This window comes from Xenopus tropicalis, chromosome 8, assembly GCF_000004195.4.
Source record: "Xenopus tropicalis strain Nigerian chromosome 8, UCB_Xtro_10.0, whole genome shotgun sequence".
Taxonomy (NCBI): domain Eukaryota; kingdom Metazoa; phylum Chordata; class Amphibia; order Anura; family Pipidae; genus Xenopus; species Xenopus tropicalis.
Window position 1 is genome coordinate 7,005,193 of NC_030684.2, and position 21,677 is coordinate 7,026,869.

The following is a 21,677-nucleotide window of genomic DNA, read 5'->3' on the forward strand; positions in this document are numbered from 1 at the left end:
GCGCTTCCGGCTCACTCATTTCCTCCGGCAGCGAAAGCTCAAGGTTCCCGGGTACCACAGCGACACCTGCTGGTCACACTGCTAACTGCACTCTTCCCGTTATACAGCGGGCTGTGCGCTTTGCTATGGCTGACTGCAGGAAGCTCCGGTTGCCCTCTAGTGGTTTCTTAGCAACGGTTGCCAAGCAGTCAGGGATTGTTTAAACAGAAGTTGTTTCTCACACAAGCCGCCAGCCTCCTGCCCCAAGGGAACCCCAAGATGTCGGAGAGTCCAGCACAGGGAACATCCTCCGACCCCCAAACCTGCGACTTCTACAGGGTGAGTGAGTCTCTGCCCCCCAAGTTCAACCAACCAGAGACGTGGAGACGGGGGTACAGGTATGTGGCGCAATGCACTCTGGGAGTAGGGGTTTTACTGGCAGATCTGGGGCCCCTAAGGGCCAACTGAGTGATGGTTGCTATGTAATGGTCAGTGCTTACACTAGTAATGGTACAAATAAAGCGGGAGTTCACCTTTAAGCCAAGTTATAGAATGTCCTATTCCAAGCAAGTATGCAGTTGGTCTTCATTATTTATTGTCTATAGTTTATAAACTATTTTCCTAACTCTTCTACTTCTTTCAAATGGGGGTCACTGACCCCGGCAGCTTATCAACCGTCTGCTCTGTAAGCTTCCATTGTTATTATTGGTTTTTTTTATTCCGTATATTTTTATTCAGTCCCCCCTTCTATTCGTAGTCCTGTCTCAGATTCAAACCACTGGCTGGTTGCTAAGGGTAGCCAGGGCCCTAGCAACTAGGCGGCTGCTGAAATTCCAGCTGCTAAATACAAAGCTAAATGACTGAAACCCGCCAAAAAAAAATGAAGACCAACTGCAAAGTGTGAACATCCCCTTTAAAATGATTTTTTTCCAGTGACGGCCAATAGAGAGCCGGGGTTTCTGGAGCGATGATTGGGGAGGGACACTGTGTATAAAGATATATATATATATATATATACCCCAATACCTAACCCTGAACCCCTTCACCCCAATCCTCTGCCCCAAATCTCTTCCAGCGATACTCCCCTGTGCCCGGCAGAGAATGGTACAATCCGAGGGGGGCCGTCCACATAAAGGTTCCACCCAAGGTCAATTGCCCCAGTAGACAGCCCAGATGGGCCAGTAACCATAGTAACAGAACCCAGTAGGGGGGGCAGATGGATAATATCTTTCCGTTTCATTTCAGACCCAAGACTGACAACCCTTTATACAGAACCTCTAACCAGATATACGGGAGCCGACCCCCCACGGTCCATGAAATGCCGGTAAGCAAGCTGATTTATGTTTTGGGGGGGGGCATGGGGTGTAACTGCCCTAGGTCAGCTGATCTACAGCCAGTAAGGACTGTGTTGCTGCAATGCCCAATGGGAAACTAATATTCAGCCAGATATCAGTGGGTTGCTAAGGTAGATTAGACCCTAGCAACCAGATAACTGCTGCAATGCCAAATGGGAGAGCTGCTGAACAAAAAGTAAAACAATTAAAAAACTACATATAATAAAAAATGAAGACCAATTGCAAATTGTCTACATCGTACTGAAAGCTAATGTAAAGGTGAACAACACATTTGTGTAACTTTTACTACGATATAGAGAGTAATATTCTGAGAAAATTTGCAATTGGTCTTCATTTTTTTATTATTTGTAGTTTTTCAATTGTTTTACTTTTTGTTCAGCAGCTCTACCGTTTGGAGTTTCGGCAGTTATCTGGTTGCTAGGGTCTAATTTACCTTAGCAACCAGGGAGTGGTTTGAGAGCGTGACTGGTATATGAATAGGGGAGGGGCTGAATAGAAAGATAAGGAATAAAAAGTAACAATAACAATAAAACTGGAGCCTCACAGAGCAATAGGTTTAGGCTGCTGGGATCAGTTTGCAATTGGTCTTCATTTTTTATTTGTGGTTTTTTGAATTGCAGCAGCTATTTGGTTGCTAGGGTCCAAGTTACCTTAGCAACGAGGGTGTGATTTGAATTTAAGACTGATATGTGAATAGGGGAGGGGCTGAATAGAAAAATAAGATATAAAAAGTAACAATAACAATAAAACTGGAGCCTCACAGAGCAATAGGGTTTGGCTGCCGGGGTCGGTTATCCTGTTGCTAGGGCTCAAACTACCTTAGCAACCAGGGAGTGGTTTGGATGAGAGGCTGGAATATGAATTGAGGAGGGGCTGAATAGAAAAATAAGATATAAAAAGTAACAATAACAATAAAACTGGAGCCTCACAGAGCAATAGGTTTTGGCTGCTGGGGTCAGTTATCCTGTTGCTAGGGCTCAAATTACCTTAGCAACCAGGGAGTGGTTTGGATGAGAGGCTGGAATATGAATTGGGGAGGGGCTGAATAGAAAAATAAGATATAAAAAGTAACAATAACAATAAAACTGGAGCCTCACAGAGCAATAGGGTTTGGCTGCCGGGGTCAGTGACCCCCATTTGAAAGCTGCAAAGAATTCAAAGGCAAATAATTGAAAAACTATAAGAAATAAATAATGAAGACCAATTGAAAAGCTGCCATTCTATAACACACTAACAGTACATTTCCGTCGTTCCAGACGACGTTTAACGGCATCTCGGACAAATTTTCGGAGACAGCGGTGAAATGCGGCATGTACCGGAACCATGGGTTCAACACGTCCACGGAGAGGAGCTACGTGAGTGGGCCGGACAATCTCATCACCGCCGCCGATAGGCTGAATTTCCACCGGAGCTACAAACTCATGGGCCCCTCCCACTGAATGGGATTATGTAGGATATTATATATCTAGATACTTTGTCACCATCTTTTCTATGTCGGCTACATTTTCCCTATATCTGTGGGTTTAGGATCCATTAGCGGCTCCAGATCTGATTAAGCCCCGCCCCCCATTAGCGGCTCCAGATCTGATTAAGCCCCGTCCCCCCATTTGCGGCTCCAGATCTGATTAAGCCCCGCCCCCCATTAGCGGCTCCAGATCTGATTAAGCCCCACCCCCCCATTAGCGGCTCCAGATCTGATTAAGCCCTGCCCCCCCATTAGCGGCTCCAGATCTGATTAAGCCCCGTCCCCCCATTAGCGGCTCCAGATCTGATTAAGCCCCGTCCCCCCATTAGCGGCTCCAGATCTGATTAAGCCCCACCCCCCATTAGCGGCTCCAGATCTGATTAAGCCCCGTCCCCCCATTAGCGGCTCCAGATCTGATTAAGCCCCGTCCCCCCATTAACGGCTCCAGATCTGATTAAGCCCCGTCCCCCCATTAGCGGCTCCAGATCTGATTAAGCCCCAACCCCCCATTAGCGGCTCCAGATCTGATTAAGCCCCGTCCCCCCATTAACGGCTCCAGATCTGATTAAGCCCCGTCCCCCCATTAGCGGCTCCAGATCTGATTAAGCCCCAACCCCCCATTAGCGGCTCCAGATCTGATTAAGCCCCGTCCCCCCATTAACGGCTCCAGATCTGATTAAGCCCCGTTCCCCCATTAGCGGCTCCAGATCTGATTAAGCCCTGCCCCCCCATTAGCGGCTCCAGATCTGATTAAGCCCCGTCCCCCCATTAGCGGCTCCAGATCTGATTAAGCCCCGTCCCCCCATTAGCGGCTCCAGATCTGATTAAGCCCCTCCCCCCATTAGCGGCTCCAGATCTGATTAAGCCCCAACCCCCCATTAGCGTCTCCAGATCTGATTAAGCCCCGTCCCCCCATTAACGGCTCCAGATCTGATTAAGCCCCGTTCCCCCATTAGCGGCTCCAGATCTGATTAAGCCCCGTTCCCCCATTAGCGGCTCCAGATCTGATTAAGCCCCGTCCCCCCATTAGCGGCTCCAGATCTGATTAAGCCCCGCCCCCCATTAGCGGCTCCAGGTCTGATTAAGCCCCGTTCCCCCATTAGCGGCTCCAGGTCTGATTAAGCCCCGTTCCCCCATTAGCGGCTCCAGATCTGATTAAGCCCCGTCCCCCCATTAGCGGCTCCAGATCTGATTAAGCTCCGCCCCCCCATTAGCGGCTCCAGATCTGATTAAGCCCCGCCCCCTCCCATTGTTAACCATCACTCTGGGCTCTATTTAATGCCCTTTCTCTGTATATTTGTATAGGGACAATGAAGAGATGGGGGGGGTCAGACATAGAAACCAACACAAAACCTTTATTGGAAGGAAACATCTTTTTTTATCCAATTAACAGACAGAATTTCCCTCTCCAAAATGTAATTTTTTTTTTAGTAAAACTGTTAGAAAAAAGCAAAATTGAATAAAGAGCGGAATTTGAGCTACAGACGCCATTTATTGGGAAAAGGGGGTGACGGAATGAACTAAATGGGAGGGGGGGGTGTTTATGGGAAGGGAAATGATTGCTTGGGGGTCCTAATGTTTGGCACCACCCCCCCCCAGTCATAATACTCACCACAGGCCAGTGCTCCTATATATTAACTGCCCCGGCCTGGGGTATTACTCTAGGGGCACCATGTTTTCTTCTGCTTTATTTTCTATATATTTCTTCTTTAATGGCATCCAATGGGGGGAAGGTTTGCTGAAGGGTGGGCTAAGGGGGGCAGCTATCTGTCCTTTATAGGGGCCTGCCTCATATAAAGGCCCCCTTAGCCCACCCTTCTCCCCATTGGGGGGGAACTACCCATAACTCTGGCATTTAATCCCTATAGGAAAATAAACCATGTTGATCTGGTACTGTTGGGTGGGTGGGTAAAGTACAGGGGCCCGTGGGGTATTTTTCTCAATCTGACGTCTGTGCCCCCCCCCCTGATCCATACGGAACAGAATAAACTGAACTGGAATCAAATAGAACAGAACGTTTGAATGGTTACAGTGAAGCCCTTATTGGTACAACAGGGGCCCAGCAGGGGGCGCAAGTGTCTGCCCCCCCCCACCAGGTTCTACCACTGCTGCCTTCTCTCATGTCTTCCGCTGCCCTCGCGGGGCTTTCGCCGGCAGAATCCATTCCCTGTATTTGCTCTACAGCAAAAAACAAACAAAAAAAAATAATAAAAACCATATTTGCCAGGTTATTAGGAAAGAATATTCCTATAGTGAGGGATAGGGGTCCCAGCAATGTCCCCCCCGTGTCTGAGTTGGGTTGTTCCGGGCTCCTCCCACTTTAAAAACATACAGGCAGGTTGATTGGATCCTGATAAACCCGCCCCCCAGAGTGTAGATTATGGCAGGGAATGATGTATAATGTCTGTAGGGCACAGGGGGTATCAGGGCAATACACATAGAGGGCACTAGGGGGCGTACTTACCTCACGGAGCCAGCTGGGGCGCAGGGTACCGTAAGGGAATCTCTTATATTTCTCTGGAGACAGAACGATATACGGTTCCAGATCAGATGAACTGGGGCTGAAAAACAGAAGGAAAGTCACATATCAGGGTCAGAAATTCTATGGGTCTGGGGTACAGCATTCAGTATTCTACTGTTATACGAGATATATAAAAAGAACATTTATTTATATAATAATACGGTGTCATTAGCCCAAATCCCCCCCTAACTGGCCTTCAGGCTGGGCCCCCTTAGCCCATAACAAGGTTACAGATATATAGAAACATTGGGGTAACAGTCACCCCGCTATAGTTCCAGGGGTACCCAGGGCACAAATAAGCACTCACCCCAAATCCCCCCCTAACTGGCCTTCAGGCTGGGCCCCCTTAGCCCATAACAAGGTTACAGATATATAGAAACATTGGGGTAACAGTCACCCCACTATAGTTCCAGGGGTACCCAGGGCACAAATAAGCACTCACCCCAAATCCCCCCCCTAACTGGCCTTCAGGCTGGGCCCCCTTAGCCCATAACAAGGTTACAGATATATAGAAACATTGGGGTAACAGTCACCCTGCTATAGTTCCAGGGGTACCCAGGGCACAAATAAGCACTCACCCAAATCCCCCCTAACTGGCCTTCAGGCTGGGCCCCCTTAGCCCATAACAAGGTTACAGATATACAGAAACATTGGGGTAACAGTCACCCCACTATAGTTTCAGGGGTACCCAGGGCACAAATAAGCACTCACCCCAAATCCCCCCCTAACTGGCCTTCAGGCTGGGCCCCCTTAGCCCATAACAAGGTTACAGATATATAGAAACATTGGGGTAACAGTCACCCTGCTATAGTTCCAGGGGTACCCAGGGCACAAATAAGCACTCACCCCAAATCCCCCCCTAACTGGCCTTCAGGCTGGGCCCCCTTAGCCCATAACAAGGTTACAGATATATAGAAACATTGGGGTAACAGTCACCCCGCTATAGTTCCAGGGGTACCCAGGGCACAAATAAGCACTCACCCCAAATCCCCCCCTAACTGGCCTTCAGGCTGGGCCCCCTTAGCCCATAACAAGGTTACAGATATATAGAAACATTGGGGTAACAGTCACCCCGCTATAGTTCCAGGGGTACCCAGGGCACAAATAAGCACTCACCCCAAATCCCCCCCTAACTGGCCTTCAGGCTGGGCCCCCTTAGCCCATAACAAGGTTACAGATATATAGAAACATTGGGGTAACAGTCACCCTGCTATAGTTCCAGGGGTACCCAGGGCACAAATAAGCACTCACCCAAATCCCCCCCTAACTGGCCTTCAGGCTGGGCCCCCTTAGCCCATAACAAGGTTACAGATATATAGAAACATTGGGGTAACAGTCACCCCGCTATAGTTCCAGGGGTACCCAGGGCACAAATAAGCACTCACCCCAAATCCCCCCCTAACTGGCCTTCAGGCTGGGCCCCCTTAGCCCATAACAAGGTTACAGATATATAGAAACATTGGGGTAACAGTCACCCTGCTATAGTTCCAGGGGTACCCAGGGCACAAATAAGCACTCACCCCAAATCCCCCCCTAACTGGCCTTCAGGCTGGGCCCCCTTAGCCCATAACAAGGTTACAGATATATAGAAACATTGGGGTAACAGTCACCCCGCTATAGTTCCAGGGGTACCCAGGGCACAAATAAGCACTCACCCCAAATCCCCCCCTAACTGGCCTTCAGGCTGGGCCCCCTTAGCTCAATGTATACGTTACCATACGGTAACCTTGTTTATTCTGCAACACTTATAAATAAAAGCTTTAAATCAAGGAACGATCCTTCTAGCAATGAACTACAACTCCCAGAATCCTTTGGGTTGAGGCATTAGTGTTGCCCAGAGAACAGGAGGGATATGGTTGCAGAGTCTATTCGTGCCCCAGGGATCTGCCTCATCTGTTTGGCTGATAATTACAATGAAGGACCTTCCCCGCGGGACTCATTAGAAATATTCCTGTGACTCGTCTATTTTTGTTCTCTGACAGTTATTTTCCAGCTGCAGGTTCTGAAGAACTTTCTCAGAGGGACAGCCGGCCGTACAGGGGCCAATAGAAGCTGCCGACTGTCCCCTCCAGATCCAATCAGCAGCCTGCTGGCTCAGACATGGGGCTTACTGACCGATATTTATCTGAAAATCGTCCATCTTCAGGTTAAAAAATCCTGTTGGGCAAGGACTGCTTTGGCCTGTTGAGATGGTCCACTCCTAACATGTCTGCAAAGGCCTCCATCATCATCATCGGCTAGGGGGCCACCACTTCTTCTACAGTAGTGGCACAAGAACATTCATATCTGAATCCCACCGACTACTCAGTTGAGGACCCAAGCAGCCCAACATAACTTAGGCCAACGGCACAAGGATCATTTCCTCCATTGGCCAAACCAAACTGCCTCCTTCTAATTATTTACTTGATTCAAAGGGCAAGGAAGGTAAAAGATTAACGGGAGGAGGGGGTTATACTTCCCCTTTACAGAGCGCTGGTAAGGCCCCATCTAGAATATGCTGTTCAGTTTTGGTCTCCAGTGCTCAAAGGGAATATTATCGAGCTAGAGAGGGTCCTGAGATGCACAACTAGGTTGGTTAGGGCACAGTTATAAGGAAAGACTGGCCAAGTTGGGTCACAAGGACCATTTCCTCCATTGGCGTTTCTAGAGGTCAAGGAAGAACAAAGAATCACCAGAGGAGGGGGTTATACTTGCCCTTTACAGAGCGCTGGTAAGGCCCCATCTAGAATATGCCCTTCAGTTTTGGTCTCCAGTGCTCAAACGGGACATTAATGAGTTAGAGAGGGTCCAGAGAAGGGCAACTAAGCTGGTAAAGGGTATGCAAAGTCTCAGTTATGGGGAAAGTCTGGCCAAGTTGGGTCACAAGGATCATTTCCTCCATTGGCGTTTCTAGAAGTCAAGGAAGAACAAAGATTCACGGGAGGAGGGGGTTATTCTTCCCCTTTACAAAGCGCTGGTAAGGCCCCATCTAGAATATGCTGTTCAGTTCTGGTCTCCAGTGGTCAAACGGGACATGATTGTGTTAGAGAGGGTCCAGAGAAGGGCAACTAAGCTGGTAAAGGGTATGGGAAGTCTCAGTTATGGGGGAAGACTGGCCAAGTTGGGTCACAAGGATCATTTCCTCCATTGGTGTTTCTTGAGGTCAAGGAAGAACAAAGATTCATGGGAGGAGGGGGTTATTCTTCCCCTTTACAGAGCGCTGGTAAGGCCCCATCTAGAATATGCTGTTCAGTTTTGGTCTCCGGTGCTCAAACGGAATATTATCAAGCTAGAGAGGGTCCAGAGATGGGCAACTAAGCTGGTAAAGGGTATGCGAAGTCTCAGTTATGGGGAAGACTGGCCAGGTTGGGTCACAAGGATCATTTCCTCCATTGGCGTTTCTAGAAGTCAAGGAAGACCAAAGATTCATGGAAGGAGGGGGTTATTCTTCCCCTTTACAGAGCGCTGGTAAGGCCCCATCTAGAATATGCTGTTCAGTTTTGGTCTCCAGTGCTCAAACAGGAAATTATTGAGTTAGAGAGGGTCCAGAGAAGGGCAACTAAGCTGGTAAAGGGTATTCAGTATTTGACAAAAGATTGGGGTTAACCCAGATCCCCAAATAATAAATTCTGTGCCTAGAAACTAATAATAGTCTCTCTAATGGTTTATTTACCGGTAGGTCCTTCCAGCTGACAAGAGGGCACCCACTCCGTAGGAGGTTCCATGTTAATATTCGGAAAGGGTTTGTTACAGTGAGAGCTGTGGAATTCTCTCCCTGAATTAGTAGTACAGCTCTTAGTACCAGTTGCCCCAGGGACTGGTCCGATTGCCATCTTGGAGTCAGGAAGGAATTGTTTCCCTTCTGCGGCAAATTAGAGAGGCTTCAGATGGGGTTTTTCACCTTCCTCTGGATCAACTGGCAGTTAGGCAGGTTATATATAGGCATTATGGTTGAACTTGATGGACGTACGTCTTTTTTTAACCCAACTTACTATGAAAGGTAATACTTTGGGGCTGGCAATATGTTACGCTCAGCCATGTGTAATTTTTTCCAAACAGGAGAACCAGCACAGGGATCTTTATGACCTAGCGCCTTGCCGCCATCTTACCTTTATATCTCAAGACTCCCTGTTGGGTTCTTCAGACTTCAGAGAAGATGAGGTAGGTAAGAAAGATCACCTGACTCGTGCAATTTTACAAGTAAAGGCTCAAGTTAGTGATTTGATACACTATGACCCTCCCCCCCCCACCCCATTCATTACTCTTTCCTTGCACTAGTGAGCAGGCAGTTGTCTTCAAGCAGTATGCTCATGGAGTCCTGGGGGTTCATTGGCCCTCACGTTGGAAGCTCTTGAAAGGACTAAAATTGACCATTGTATATACGGTAGCTCTTTATGCTCTTTCCCCCGATTTATCCATCAAGGTGGGCGGTACTGGAGCAATCCAATCAGATTACAAGGACGGGAATAGAAGCCAATCGGAGCAAGGGCCGCACCAATAAGGTCCTCGATCTGTTGGATCTGGATGTGGGGGTCCCTACACATAGGTGGGTAACCTGCGGAAATGGTCCGAAATCAGCAGCTTAAATCTGCCCGTGTAAGCCCGCCTTTACTGTTGGTAATTTATTTTTATATAAGTGCACTTACCCATTGGTCAAAAACTCACCCACCCCCCACTATAGAACATACGCCCCATAACCAAAGCCCGTTCTTCCACTGCTTATTCCCATTCCTACGTTCACCCCCAAACACGACATTGACCCCCGCTGCTTCCCGCACACAAGAAACGAAACGGAAACAATCTGAATGTTTTATTAGGTGTATAACCTGCACACAAATAGTCGTTTTTCTTCTCTCGATCTCTTCGATAACAAACATTTTGGAAAATTCATGGCGACTGGCGATGCGCAGCATGGTCAGTACGTATATACAAAATAAGTTACAACTCTTCCGTTAATGGGAATCCATAGAATTTACATCGCGAGGGAAGAACAGAAAACTCCGCCCAAACTCCTCCCACACCCCCCGCTACATTGTTATAGAAAGGGATTATAAAACGTATAGTTGCTAATTCAAAGGGATGAAAACTAGGGTTCGGGATTCGGAGAAGAATCGGCTTTTTTCAGCCTCTTTATAGAACAAAAAAGGTCACCATTAGCCAAACACCCACAAATGGGGGGGCAACAAGGTTACCGACGTTAGTGCTCAAGTTTCCACTGACCAATCAGGCTATAACTGAAATGAATCGACCCAGTTTTATACGGTAATAGGGGTTAAACGTGCCTCCGACGTACTCATTGTATTGGTTGTTACAATTTGTAACATCAGTGTTTTAGTCCCTCCTCCCCGGCCAGGATTTGCAGAAAGAGCAATTTTGCAGCTGGATTTCCGGCATATAAAAATGGTTATTTCTTCCTACTTTTTGAAAGAACAGATTCCAGTTTGGGCCAGTTTAACACATTAGGATTTAATGGGTCTGTTCACCTTTAAAATTAACTTTTGGTACGATGTCCAGAGTGATATTCTGAGACCGTTTGCAATTGGTCTTCATTTTTTTTAACTTTGCGTGTTTTTTGAATTATTCAGCAGCTCTCCAGTTTGAAATTGTAGCAGCTAGCTGGTTGCTAGGGTCCAAATTACCATAGTAACCAAGCACTGGTGTGAGTGAGACATTGAATATGAATAGGAGAGGGGCTGAATAGAAAGATAAGTGATCAAACAGAACTATAACATCATTGGAGCCTCACAGAGCAATAGGGTTTGGCTGCCGGGGTCAGTGACCCCCATTTGAAAGCTGCAAAGAGAGGGAAGAAGATGGCAAATAATTAAAAACGATATAAAAAAAATGAAGACCAACTGAAACGTTGCTAAGAATGGCTAACATACTAAAAGTTAATTTCGAAGGTGAACCGGCCCCTTTTCAAGGGCAACTAAAGTATGAAACGGTAACGGTTGGGTGAAACTCTGCTTATAGAGAGAACAAAAAAGCGCGGGAATGAAATGTAATTAATTTTTACAACACAAATAGTCAAAAACTTACATTAAAGGGGCGGTGTAGTTAGTTGTGTTGTATTATTTGGAAAAAAAAATTACCGTCCCCGCCCACTGTGCTAAATTCATAATGTTCCGCTAGATTTATAGTGCAAATTACTTCCATTGCGTAATCCCCTAGTAAGGATCCTGAACAGAACCTCCGATATGGTGCAAAAAAGAATTGCTCTTATATTTCTTTTTTTACAGCTTCTAAAGGCTACGACTGTGTAGTCACAAACTGGCTTCCGAATATACACGAGAGCCATGAATAATCTATAAAATATCTAATAAAGTACCCCCTATTGTACAATATAAGGAGCACAGATGAGTTCCATGACCATATAAAGGTTAGTTGTGACTCTTATACATTATATATTGAATAAAGTGCCCCCTATTGTACAATATAAGGATATTATAAGTCACAGAGGAGTTCCTTATAATATATAGTGAATAAAGTACCCCCTATTGTACAATATAAGGATATTATAAGTCACCGAGGAGTTCCTTATAATATATATTGAATAAAGTGCCCCCTATTGTACAATATAAGGATATTATAAGTCACAGAGGAGTTCCTTATAATATATAGTGAATAAAGTACCCCCTATTGTACAATATAAGGATATTATAAGTCACTGAGGAGTTCCTTATAATATATAGTGAATAAAGTACCCCCTATTGAACAATATAAGGATCACAGATGAGTTCCATGACCATATAAAGGTTAGTTGTGGCTCTTGTATATTATATAGAGAATAAAGTACCCCCTATTGTACAATATAAGGATATTATAAGTCACAGAGGAGTGCCTTATAATATATAGTTAATAAAGTACCCCCTATTGTAAAAAATAAGGATATTATCCCAGAGGAATTCCATGACCATATAAAGGCACGAGGTGACTTCTAATATCCTCACATATTACAACAGGGGGTACTTTATTATAATATACAAGTTCCAGTGAGTCATGTGACTTATAATATCCCTATATGTTACAATAGGGGGTACTTTATTCACTATATATTATAAGGAACTCCTTGGGGGCTTATAATATCCCTATATGTTACAACAGGGGGCACTTTATTCACTATATATTATAAGGAACTCCTCGGGGACTTATAATATCCCTATATGTTACAATAGGGGGCACTTTATTCACTATATATTATAAGGAACCCCTCGGGGGCTTATAATATCTCTATATGTTACAATAGGGGGTACTTTATTCACTATATATTATAAGGAACTCCTCGGGGGCTTATAATATCCCTATATGTTACAATAGGGGGTACTTTATTCACTATATATTATAAGGAACCCCTCGGGGGCTTATAATATCTCTATATGTTACAATAGGGGGTACTTTATTCACTATATATTATAAGGAACTCCTCGGGGGCTTATAATATCCCTATATGTTACAATAGGGGGTACTTTATTCACTATATATTATAAGGAACTCCTCGGGGGCTTATAATATCCCTATATGTTACAATAGGGGGCACTTTATTCACTATATATTATAAGGAACTCCTCGGGGGCTTATAATATCCCTATATGTTACAATAGGGGGCACTTTATTCACTATATAAACAGAGTTTAGTGAAATTGCCTCCCCATAGTAACCTTGGAGTACTACAAGACATATATGGTGCCATTAGCCCGAGGTCTATACCGGCCCTAAATGCAACTCTAGTTATCAAGTATCTGCCTCCGTTATAAGGAAATGTATGTACGAAGCTGCTCCTTCCAAGCCGAAGACTAAGAGTAATTAAAGGGGATGTTCACCTTAACCTTCAGTACAACGTAGAGAGTAATATTCTGAGACAATTTGCAATTGGTCTTCATTTTTTATTATTTGTAGTTTTTTAATGATTTCAGTTTTTGCTCAGCAGCTCTCCTGTTTAGAGTTATAACAGCTATCTGGTTGCTAGGGTCCAAACTACCTTAGCAACCAGGGAGTGGGGTTTGAATGAGAGGCTGGTATATGAATAGGGGAGGGGCTGAATAGAAAGATAAGGAATAAAAAGTAACAATAACAATAAAACTGGAGCCTCACAGAGCAATAGGGTTTGGCTGCCGGGGTCAGTGACCCCCATTTGAAGAATGGAAAGAAGCAGAGGTGAAAGGCAAATAATTCAAAAACTATAACAAATAAACAATGAAGACCAATTGGAAAGTTGCTAGGAATAAGATGTTCTATAACATATTAAAGTCGATGAGGTGAACCGCCCCTTTAAAATGAAATATAAAAAAAACAAACGATACAAATCAGTGCATAGCAACGCTTTCAGTACTTGGATCCCGAAAGAGATGGGGGGGGGGAAATAAAAACAAAATTTCATACAAATCTGTTAAAGCTGAAGTTTTACAGAGCAAAAATACAATCGTTTCAATTATTTACACGAGATTGTAATTCCCAAAACGTGATGTGCCGCCCGTCAGCGCCTGGAATGTACGAGTGGGCGTGGCAATGCCGGAAAGCAAAATGCCCTATGGGGGGTGATATAGAGGTGTGTCGCGTGGGGGGGGGGGGGGGGATACGGCCATAAGAACCTCACTTCTCCTGTTCTAAAGTGCAAAAATGTTCATTTTACTAATGAAATTAGAAATGGCGGCTAAATGACGGTATCCCTTTAAGAAGCCTTGGGGGACGTTAAACATGCCTAATGGAATCGTGCAGCTTCGCGCAGTCCAACGCATGGGTTCTATCTGTTCTTGAATTCCATAAAGGGGCGGTTCACCTTTACGTTAACTTTTAGTATGTTATAGAATGGCCAATTCTTAGCAACTTTGCAATTGGTCTTCATTATTTATTTGTTATAGTTTGTGAACTCTTTGCAGCTTTCAAATGGGGGTCACTGACCCCGGCAGCCAAACCCTATTGCTCTGCGAGGCTTCAATTTTATTGTTACTTTTTATTCCTTATCTTTCTGTTCAGCCCCTCCCCTATTCATATTTCAGTCTCTCATCCAAACCACTCCCTGGTTGCTAAGGTAGTTTGAGCCCTAGCAACAAAATAACTGACCCCGGCGGCCAAACCCTATTGCTCTGTGAGGCTCCAGTTTTATTGTTACTTTTATTAATTATTTTTCTATTCAGCCCCTCCCCTATTCATATACCCGTCTCTCATCCAAACCACTCCCTGGTTGATAAGGTAGTTTGGACCCTGGCAACCAGATAGCTGTTATAACTCCAAACTGGAGAGCTGCCGAACAAAAACTGAAATAAAAAAAAACAAAAAACAGATAATAAAATAGAAGACCAATTGCAAACTGTCTCAGACTATTAACCAAACCACTGCCTGGTTGTTAAGGTAACTTGGATCCTAGCAACTAGATAACTGCTGAAATTGCAAACTAGAGAGCTGCCGAACAAAAGGCAAAATAACTAAAAAAACTACAAATAAAAAATGAAGACTAATTGCAACCTTCTCAGACTATTAACCAAACCCCTGCCTGGTTGCTAAGGTAACTTGAATCCTAGCAACCAGATAACTGCTGAAATTCCAAACTAGAGAGCTGCCGAACAAAAGGCAAAATAACTAAAAAAACTACAAATAAAAAATGAAGACCAATTGCAAGAATATTACTAAAAGTTAACTCAAAAAGGTGAACAACCCCTTTAAAAAAAAAAAAAAAAAACTATACAGAGAAACTAAAGGGCAAGTTAAGAACTGATATTCCTTGTGTCCCTTTCCCAGGATGCCGTGCATGAAGAGCAAAAATAAAAAATTCTATACAATTTTAAAAAATATTGCATTTCTTTGTTTAAACGTGGAAATAAAAATTCCCAAGGGAAAGGGAACCCAAAAAAAGTGGGAGGGGCCTCTATAAAGAACGCGCGCATTATATGCGCCGACATGATTAGTAATGCCGTCATGTTATCCTTCCGGTATTTACAGAAATCCTATACAGCTACAAAACCGATACATAGGAGGGGGGGAAATAAAGTACTTACACATTTTTGCCTTCCTGTGAATTTTTGATTTCCTTCACATTTTTAACAGCGTCTGCTACTAAGTCATGATTGGCTGCCTCGTTTGGGTTGGTTCTGCCTTCCCTTTCTACGCCCTCTCTCGCTGCCTTATACTCTCTGGTTCTGGTTATAAAGAGGGGCGGGGTTCCGGCATGGCCGGGCAGGGACCCCCTACTGTCTGAGCTTTTCTGTGGGGTAACTGACGGGCCGCCGACGCACGGGGGCTTTTGGGGGTTCACCTGGCAGTACTGGATGCTCATTAGATTGATCCCCGTTTCGTAGGCTGCCGTGTTAATGGGGAGACACAAGGAGGGCGAGTTCTCTTTACACACTTTGGTGGTGACCAGATACAGCCCGGAGCGGACCAGGGGCGACTTAGGAATGATGTTAATGGTCGGTAACTCTTTAGATCTGTCCAAAACGGGCACTTTCCTGTCCAGGGGCGGGCAATTGGCCAGCCGGGAATTATGCACCATGCTTTTGCAAATCTCCGTGGCCAACTTGGACGGGCCGGTGTTCCCTACGTTTAATAGGAGCTGCTTTTCAGTGCCGGATACGTATTTCAACCCGGCTACGAAGTTACCCCCCACGGGCAAATGCTGGGGGCTGTTGAGATTTGCCTGCATGATCACCCGTCCGGGAGCAGTCGGAAGGCACTGCTCCATGGGTTTAATGATACTGTTCTCTACTAAACATTCTTTCTTTATTATGAAACAATTCGGTGCACCCTGGGGGCTCATTCCCGTCCCCGCCTCCGCATGGCGGGAATTTGGCTGTGGCAGTACGGGTTGTTTACCGACGTGCAACGGCTGCACCACGGTTGTCCGGGAAGGGGCTGCTGTGGAAATGTTTTTAGACGTCTCCGGTTGAAGAACAGTTTTAGGCGTAGGATTTAGCAAAACTGTCTGTTTATGATCTACAGGCGGGTTATTTTTCTCCGCGGGGCACGGAACAGTCTCGCTTTGTGTCGCTATAAGCGTCGACGACTCTCTTGCTCTTTCGGCCAGGAACTTTCTTATTTCCTGCTCTATGCTGTCGTCGCTATCCACGGAGCTGCTGTCCTGGGCATCGTGGAAGCCACGCGTTTTGCCGTCGAGCTCCCCGGAGGCACAAGCTGGCACAGGCTGCCCGTCTCGATTACACTGGGGAGAAGCAGAAACCGACGGAACATTTCTCTCGGCGACAACCGCCTTCTCCTCTTTCCTTTTCTCGGAAGAGTTTTCCTTGGCGGCGGTGGAATTTAAGAGGCAGCTTTTGACGAAGGGTGGACTTCTCGGGTGTTTGGAGTCGTCGGATACGTCGAGCGGCCTGCTGAGGGTTTCGCTGAATCGGACTCGCTTCTTACACTGGGATTTGCCGTCCTTGGGCCGCTTTTTGTATTTCCTTTTCGACTTGAGCAGATCTTTTATAGCAGTGTCGAGATCTTCGTCGCTGTCCAAGGAACTACTTTTATCTCCGCTGGAGTAGCTCCTGCTAAGTCCACGGTGTTTGCCTCGGCCCCTGTTTGAGACCTCGGGAACCACAACATTTTCTCCGGTTCCTACGTTCATGTCTAAAGGTGCGGATACTTTAGCGGGACACTTAGTGCTTTGTACTCGTTCGTCCGGCTGAGGGCACTTATTTTGCTCAACGTTTGAGCCCAGTTTATCCAAGGGAACAGTCTTTTTTATTAAATCTGATTGTACAGACCTGGCTTTTTTCTTGTGCGTCAGAGAGAGCTTCGATTTTGGAGACTGATTTGCAGCGTCGAGACTAATTTCCGTCATTGGCTCCTGCTTAACAGACGCGGCGCCGGCAGTCTCCTCCTGTGCCTTGCGAGCCAAAAATGTCCTTATTTCTTGTTCTATGCTGTCGTCGCTGTCGACCATGCTGTCACTGTCACACTGGGGTTCAGGAGGGGGCGGGGCAAGCCCCGTAGGAATAACGTAAGTGCTTTGTGGTTGAGAAGGCAGAATCGTTTTAGAAATGTCAAGTATTGCTTCCGCGCACATGAGTTCCGCCGCGGTCTCTGCTCTGCAAGTCGTCGGAACGCCAGTTTCACGTTCCTCTCCGTACAGGAGCGCTCTCTTGCTTAACAGAGGTTGGCAATTCGAGATATCCTGGAATGCAGCAGGTTTGCTAGTCGAACTTTTCCTCTTCCTGCTTTCCGTATCAGTCTGTAAATCAGCCGGGCCGGGACTTTTGGCTTTCTCCGGCGTGACGGTGGGCGTTATTCCTTGCCTTTGCTTCTCCAACTGATAAAGCTGAATGGCTTCTTCGATTCCGTCGTCGCTGCTCGAGTCCGACAGCTCTTCCGCGACGACCGGCGTGGGTTTTTGAGACGGAAAGCCGGTCTTGGTGTTCTGCTTGGGAACACTCGCCTTTGGTTGCGTTTTGGTAGTCTCTGGGTTAGGTCTGGGGCATTTGAAAGAATCAGAAACATGTTTCTGAAACAGCTCAGACCCTCCTTGCTTCGAGTTTTGTTTCTCGAAAGTCTTATTGGTCTTTAACTTTGGTTTCACCGGAGCTTCGACGCGAGGGACTTTCGGCGGGGAAGCGACGTTGCTCTTACTGTTCTGCTGCTTCTTCTCGTGGAGGAATTGCTCGATTTCGGCCTTGATGCTCTGCTCGAAGGAGTCGTCGCTGCTCACGCTATCGGGGGAAGCGCTTCTTTGCCGCTCTTTCAGCCTGAAGCTGTTGCAAACGTCACTTGTAGTCACCATGCTGACGGGAGAAGCGTTGACTGCAGCGGCGTTTTGTGCGACGGAAGAGGAGCTTTTGGTGCTGCCTTCATCAGGGGCTTCACTGGTGCCTTTGTTCTTCAGGTACTCCTGAATGGCTTCTTCTATATCTCGATCTACAGAATCGTCACTATCCGAGTCCAACGTCAGCGGGCCGAACTCTGAGTTATCGTCTTTATTATCTTTAAACTCGGAAGGGACCACGACCGTGGCGCTCTCTCTTGTGTGCCCTTTAAGCACGGCGGCACCGGATTTCAATCCTCTCTCGATATTAGAATCCCCCTTCCTAGGCTTCTGCATAATACCCTCATATTCCCCGGTCACTTCAGGAGAAGACTCGTCGCTATGGAGGTTGCTGATGATGCCCTGGACTTGTGTGGAGAGAGCGGCTCTGGAAATATCGTCCTCGGACTCTGAGAATGTGGCGGGTATTCTACAAGCGGCGGCGGCCTGCCCGAACGGTGCCCATTTTGCTTGGAAAGAAGCCAGAGGAGGAGGGGCATTCACAAGAAACATTCTAGCAGGAGATGCAGCGGTCGACAGTTGGGCCGTTCCGGGGCGTGCTCACATCCTAACAAGAGATAAACACATGAGATACTCGTTACTCATATAGCAATGACGCAAATTATCATCCTTTTTCAATACAAGGAAAAGTACTAAAGCACATATGCAGCAACTGTACGCCACCCCCCCTCAGCCACAGAGTCTGACCAACTGCAGGATAGTGATCTGGGAAACATATGGGCACTGCCAGCAAAAGTTGTTCACACTTTCCCCTGCCCAATCCATATTTTAAAAGGGTGATTCTATTATAGAGCAGCCAATTCTAAGCAACCTTTCAATTGGTCTTCACTATTCCTCTTTTAACTCTTTGCAGCTTTCAAATGGGGGTCACTGACCCCAGAGCCAAAAAACTATTGCTTTGTAAAACTACAGTTTTATTTTACTTTTTACGATTTTCTATTCACATACCAGAATCTCATCCAAACCGCTCCCTGGTTGCAGGGGTAATGTGGACCCTAGCAACCAGACAGCTGCTAAAACTCCAAACTGGAGAGCTCCTAAGGAAAACTGACATCATTAAGTAACTACAAATAAAAAACGAAGACCAACTGCAAACTGACCCCGGCAGCCAAACCCTATTGCTCTGTGAGGCTTATGTTTTATTGTTACTTTTTAATCCTTATCTTTCTATTCAGCCCCTCCCCTATTCATATACCTGTCTCTCATTCAAACCAAAGCCTGGTTGCTAAGGGCAATTTGTACCTTAGCAACCAGATAGCTGCTGCATAAAGCTAAATAATAAAAAAAACAAAACAAAAATACATGAAGACCAATTGCAAACTGACCCCGGCAGCCAAAACCTATTGCTCTGTGAGGCTCCAGTTTTATTGTTACTTTTTATTCCTTATCTTTCTATTCAGCCCCTCCCCTATTCATATATCAGTCACCCTCAAACCACTCCCTGGTTGCTAAGGTAATTTGAGCTCTAGCAACAGGATAACTGACCCCGGCAGGCAAAACCTATTGCTCTGTGAGGCTCCAGTTTTATTGTTATTGTTACTTTTTATTCCTTATCTTTCTATTCAGCCCCTCCCCTATTTATATATCAGTAACTCTCAAACCACGCCCTGGTTGCTAAGGTAATTTGAGCCCTAGCAACCACAAGATAGCTGACCTCAGCAGCCAAAACCTATTACTCTGTGAGGCTCCAGTTTTATTGTTACTTTTTATTCCTTATCTTTCTATTCAGCCCCTCCCCTATTCATATACCAGCTTCTCATTTGAACCAAAGCCTGGTTGCTAGGGCAATTGGCACCTTAGCAACCAGAGAACTGCTGCATAAAAAAAGCTAAATAATTAGAAAAAAACACAAATAAAAAATGAAGACCAATTGCAAACTGTCTCAGAATCATACTCTCTACATAGTTGAAGGTGAACAACCAGGCCGGCCCGAAACACCAGTAATACTGTCCCCTTGGCATCTACCAGCTGTTACTGGACTACAGATCCCAGCATGCCCTGCCACAATATGCAGCTAGGATCTGTAGTACAAGCCAAAGGCCACTGGGACGTCCCAACTTCACTCATTGCCCTCAGGTCCAAGGAGAAGCCCAGTGAGCAGAGTTCCCTTCCCCCATAAGGCTGCCATGTTGGCTCCGACTGGTACAGGTCAAGGCCTGCTGGGAGTTGCTAGTGAGCATGTAAGGCCTCAGGGGTAGGGGGGCTATGGCTGCCACTAGGGGAACTTCTATATAGACGGCAGGAAAAAGAACAGGGCACTGTTCTAATAAAGTTCTGTGTCCAGCTGAGGCTGAACTACAACTCCCAGCATCCTCCAAACACCTAAGCAAAGGCCCAGGCCTGCTGGGAGTTGTTAATGTGCATGTAAGGCTTCAGGGGTAGGGGGGCTATGGCTGCCAATAGGGGAGAAAGTACAGTAATAAAGTTCTGTGTCCAGCTGTGGCTGAACTACAACTCCCAGCATCCTCCAAACACCTGAGAAAAGACCAAGGCCTGCTGGGAGTTGTTAATGTGCATGTAAGGCTTCAGGGGTAGGGGGGAAAGTACAGGGACTGTTCTAATAAAGTTGTGTGTCCAGCTGAGGCTGAACTACAACTCCCAGCATCCTCCAAACACCAAAGCAAATGCTCAGGCCTGCTGGGAGTTGTTAATGTGCATGTAAGGCCTCAGGGGTAGGGGGGCTATGGCTGCCACTATAGTAAAGTACAGTAATAAAGTTGTGTGTCCAGATGTGGCTGAACTACAACTCCCAGCATGCTCCAAACACCAGTGCAAAGGCCCAGGCCTGCTGGGAGTTTCAGTACTACCATAACTACAGGAAACATGGCCTCTGCCAGTCCGGCGCTCCAGGCCCAGCCTCACCCCCCACCCCCAGCGGCCTTGTCAATGGGCTGCAGCCAGGCGGAGGGAGGGGGAGCTCCTCCCTGGCACAGAGGCCTCGGTGCGTACCCTACTGCAGCCTTACACTTACCCGGTGGGGAGGAACAGCCGTCGGGCAGGGCCCGGCTCCATCTCCGGCTCGGAGTCCGCGTCAGGGTGCGGGGAAGCGGCGAGGAGAAGAGCGCACTCAGCCCGATACCTTCCCCTCCTACTAAGGGCTGCCTGCTCTCCGCTCCCGGGCACCAGCACGCAATCCCGCGTACGCACCTCCTCAGCGACTCACGTACGGGCACGCAATTCGGCGCTTCTGCGTTACCACAGCAACCGGAATCCCTCCCAACGCTTCCCGTACTACAATTCCCAGAATCCCTCGGCTTTGCCCTACACGTATAGGAACTGTGGGGGCTGTAGTTCTGTCATTCGTTCCTGCGTTTTAGTGGCCCACTACATTGTCGTATAACAGGGTGGCCAAATTGGGCTACTCATTTGAAGCCCTGGCGGGTTTCCAAAGTGCAAACCCGCCAAGGTACAGTTGGGGCTATTTTTTGGAGCCTAGTCGGGCTTGTAAACTAGCCAAAGTTTTTCTCGCCTAGTGTGCCTGTCCCACTGCATGCTGGGTAATGTAGTTTGTTTCTAACAATTAGCCTACAGCTAGGATTAGTATAAAACTACAATACCCAGCATGCAATTGGACAGTATAGACAGAGGCTCTGTTTTGTATTCCTTTCTGCTCTTCTATTTTTT

General features: G+C 46.5%; 2 protein-coding genes across 5 annotated transcripts; one reads left to right on the forward strand and one right to left on the reverse strand.

Annotated features, from left to right (window-relative positions):
• The first annotated feature begins 125 nt into the window (after positions 1-125).
• Positions 126-4,276, forward strand: c8h9orf116 (chromosome 8 C9orf116 homolog). 2 transcript variants are annotated; one of them, XM_031892164.1, is made up of 4 exons: positions 126-377; positions 1,225-1,303; positions 2,591-2,763; positions 2,800-4,276. In XM_031892164.1, the coding sequence occupies exons 1-4, from the start codon at positions 259-261 to the stop codon at positions 2,801-2,803; spliced, it is 375 nt and encodes a 124-aa protein (XP_031748024.1). In that variant the 5' UTR covers positions 126-258; the 3' UTR covers positions 2,804-4,276. The 2 variants fall into 2 exon arrangements, with proteins under 2 accessions (XP_031748024.1, XP_004916698.2); XM_004916641.3 differs by having other exon boundaries at positions 2,591-4,276.
• On the reverse strand, positions 4,135-21,155 carry ppp1r26 (protein phosphatase 1 regulatory subunit 26). Of its 3 annotated transcripts, XM_004916642.4 has the most exons (4): positions 21,025-21,155; positions 15,292-18,600; positions 5,264-5,360; positions 4,135-4,977 (listed from the first exon to the last, which is right to left on the reverse strand). In XM_004916642.4, exons 2-4 carry the CDS (start codon positions 18,543-18,545, stop codon positions 4,918-4,920), a joined length of 3,411 nt encoding a protein of 1,136 aa, XP_004916699.2. In that variant the 5' UTR covers positions 18,546-18,600; positions 21,025-21,155; the 3' UTR covers positions 4,135-4,917. The 3 variants fall into 3 exon arrangements, with proteins under 3 accessions (XP_004916699.2, XP_012824694.2, XP_004916700.2); XM_012969240.3 differs by lacking the exons at positions 4,135-4,977; positions 5,264-5,360 and adding an exon at positions 10,095-11,092; XM_004916643.4 differs by lacking the exons at positions 4,135-4,977; positions 5,264-5,360 and having other exon boundaries at positions 15,071-18,600.
• Positions 21,156-21,677: the final 522 nt, after the last annotated feature.

Coding starts and splice junctions, on each gene's coding strand:
- c8h9orf116 (XM_004916641.3), top strand. CDS start 259: ATGTCGGAGAGTCCAGCACAGGGAACATCCTCCGACCCCCAAACCTGC. Junction 378..1,224: donor ACGTGGAGACGGGGGTACAG/GTATGTGGCGCA, acceptor GTTTCATTTCAG/ACCCAAGACTGACAACCCTT. Junction 1,304..2,590: donor CCACGGTCCATGAAATGCCG/GTAAGCAAGCTG, acceptor CCGTCGTTCCAG/ACGACGTTTAACGGCATCTC.
- ppp1r26 (XM_004916642.4), bottom strand. CDS start 18,545: ATGTTTCTTGTGAATGCCCCTCCTCCTCTGGCTTCTTTCCAAGCAAAA. Junction 5,361..15,291: donor TCACAGGAAGGCAAAAATGT/GTAAGTACTTTA, acceptor TCTGTTTTTCAG/CCCCAGTTCATCTGATCTGG. Junction 4,978..5,263: donor GCCCCAGCTGGCTCCGTGAG/GTAAGTACGCCC, acceptor TTTTTGCTGTAG/AGCAAATACAGGGAATGGAT.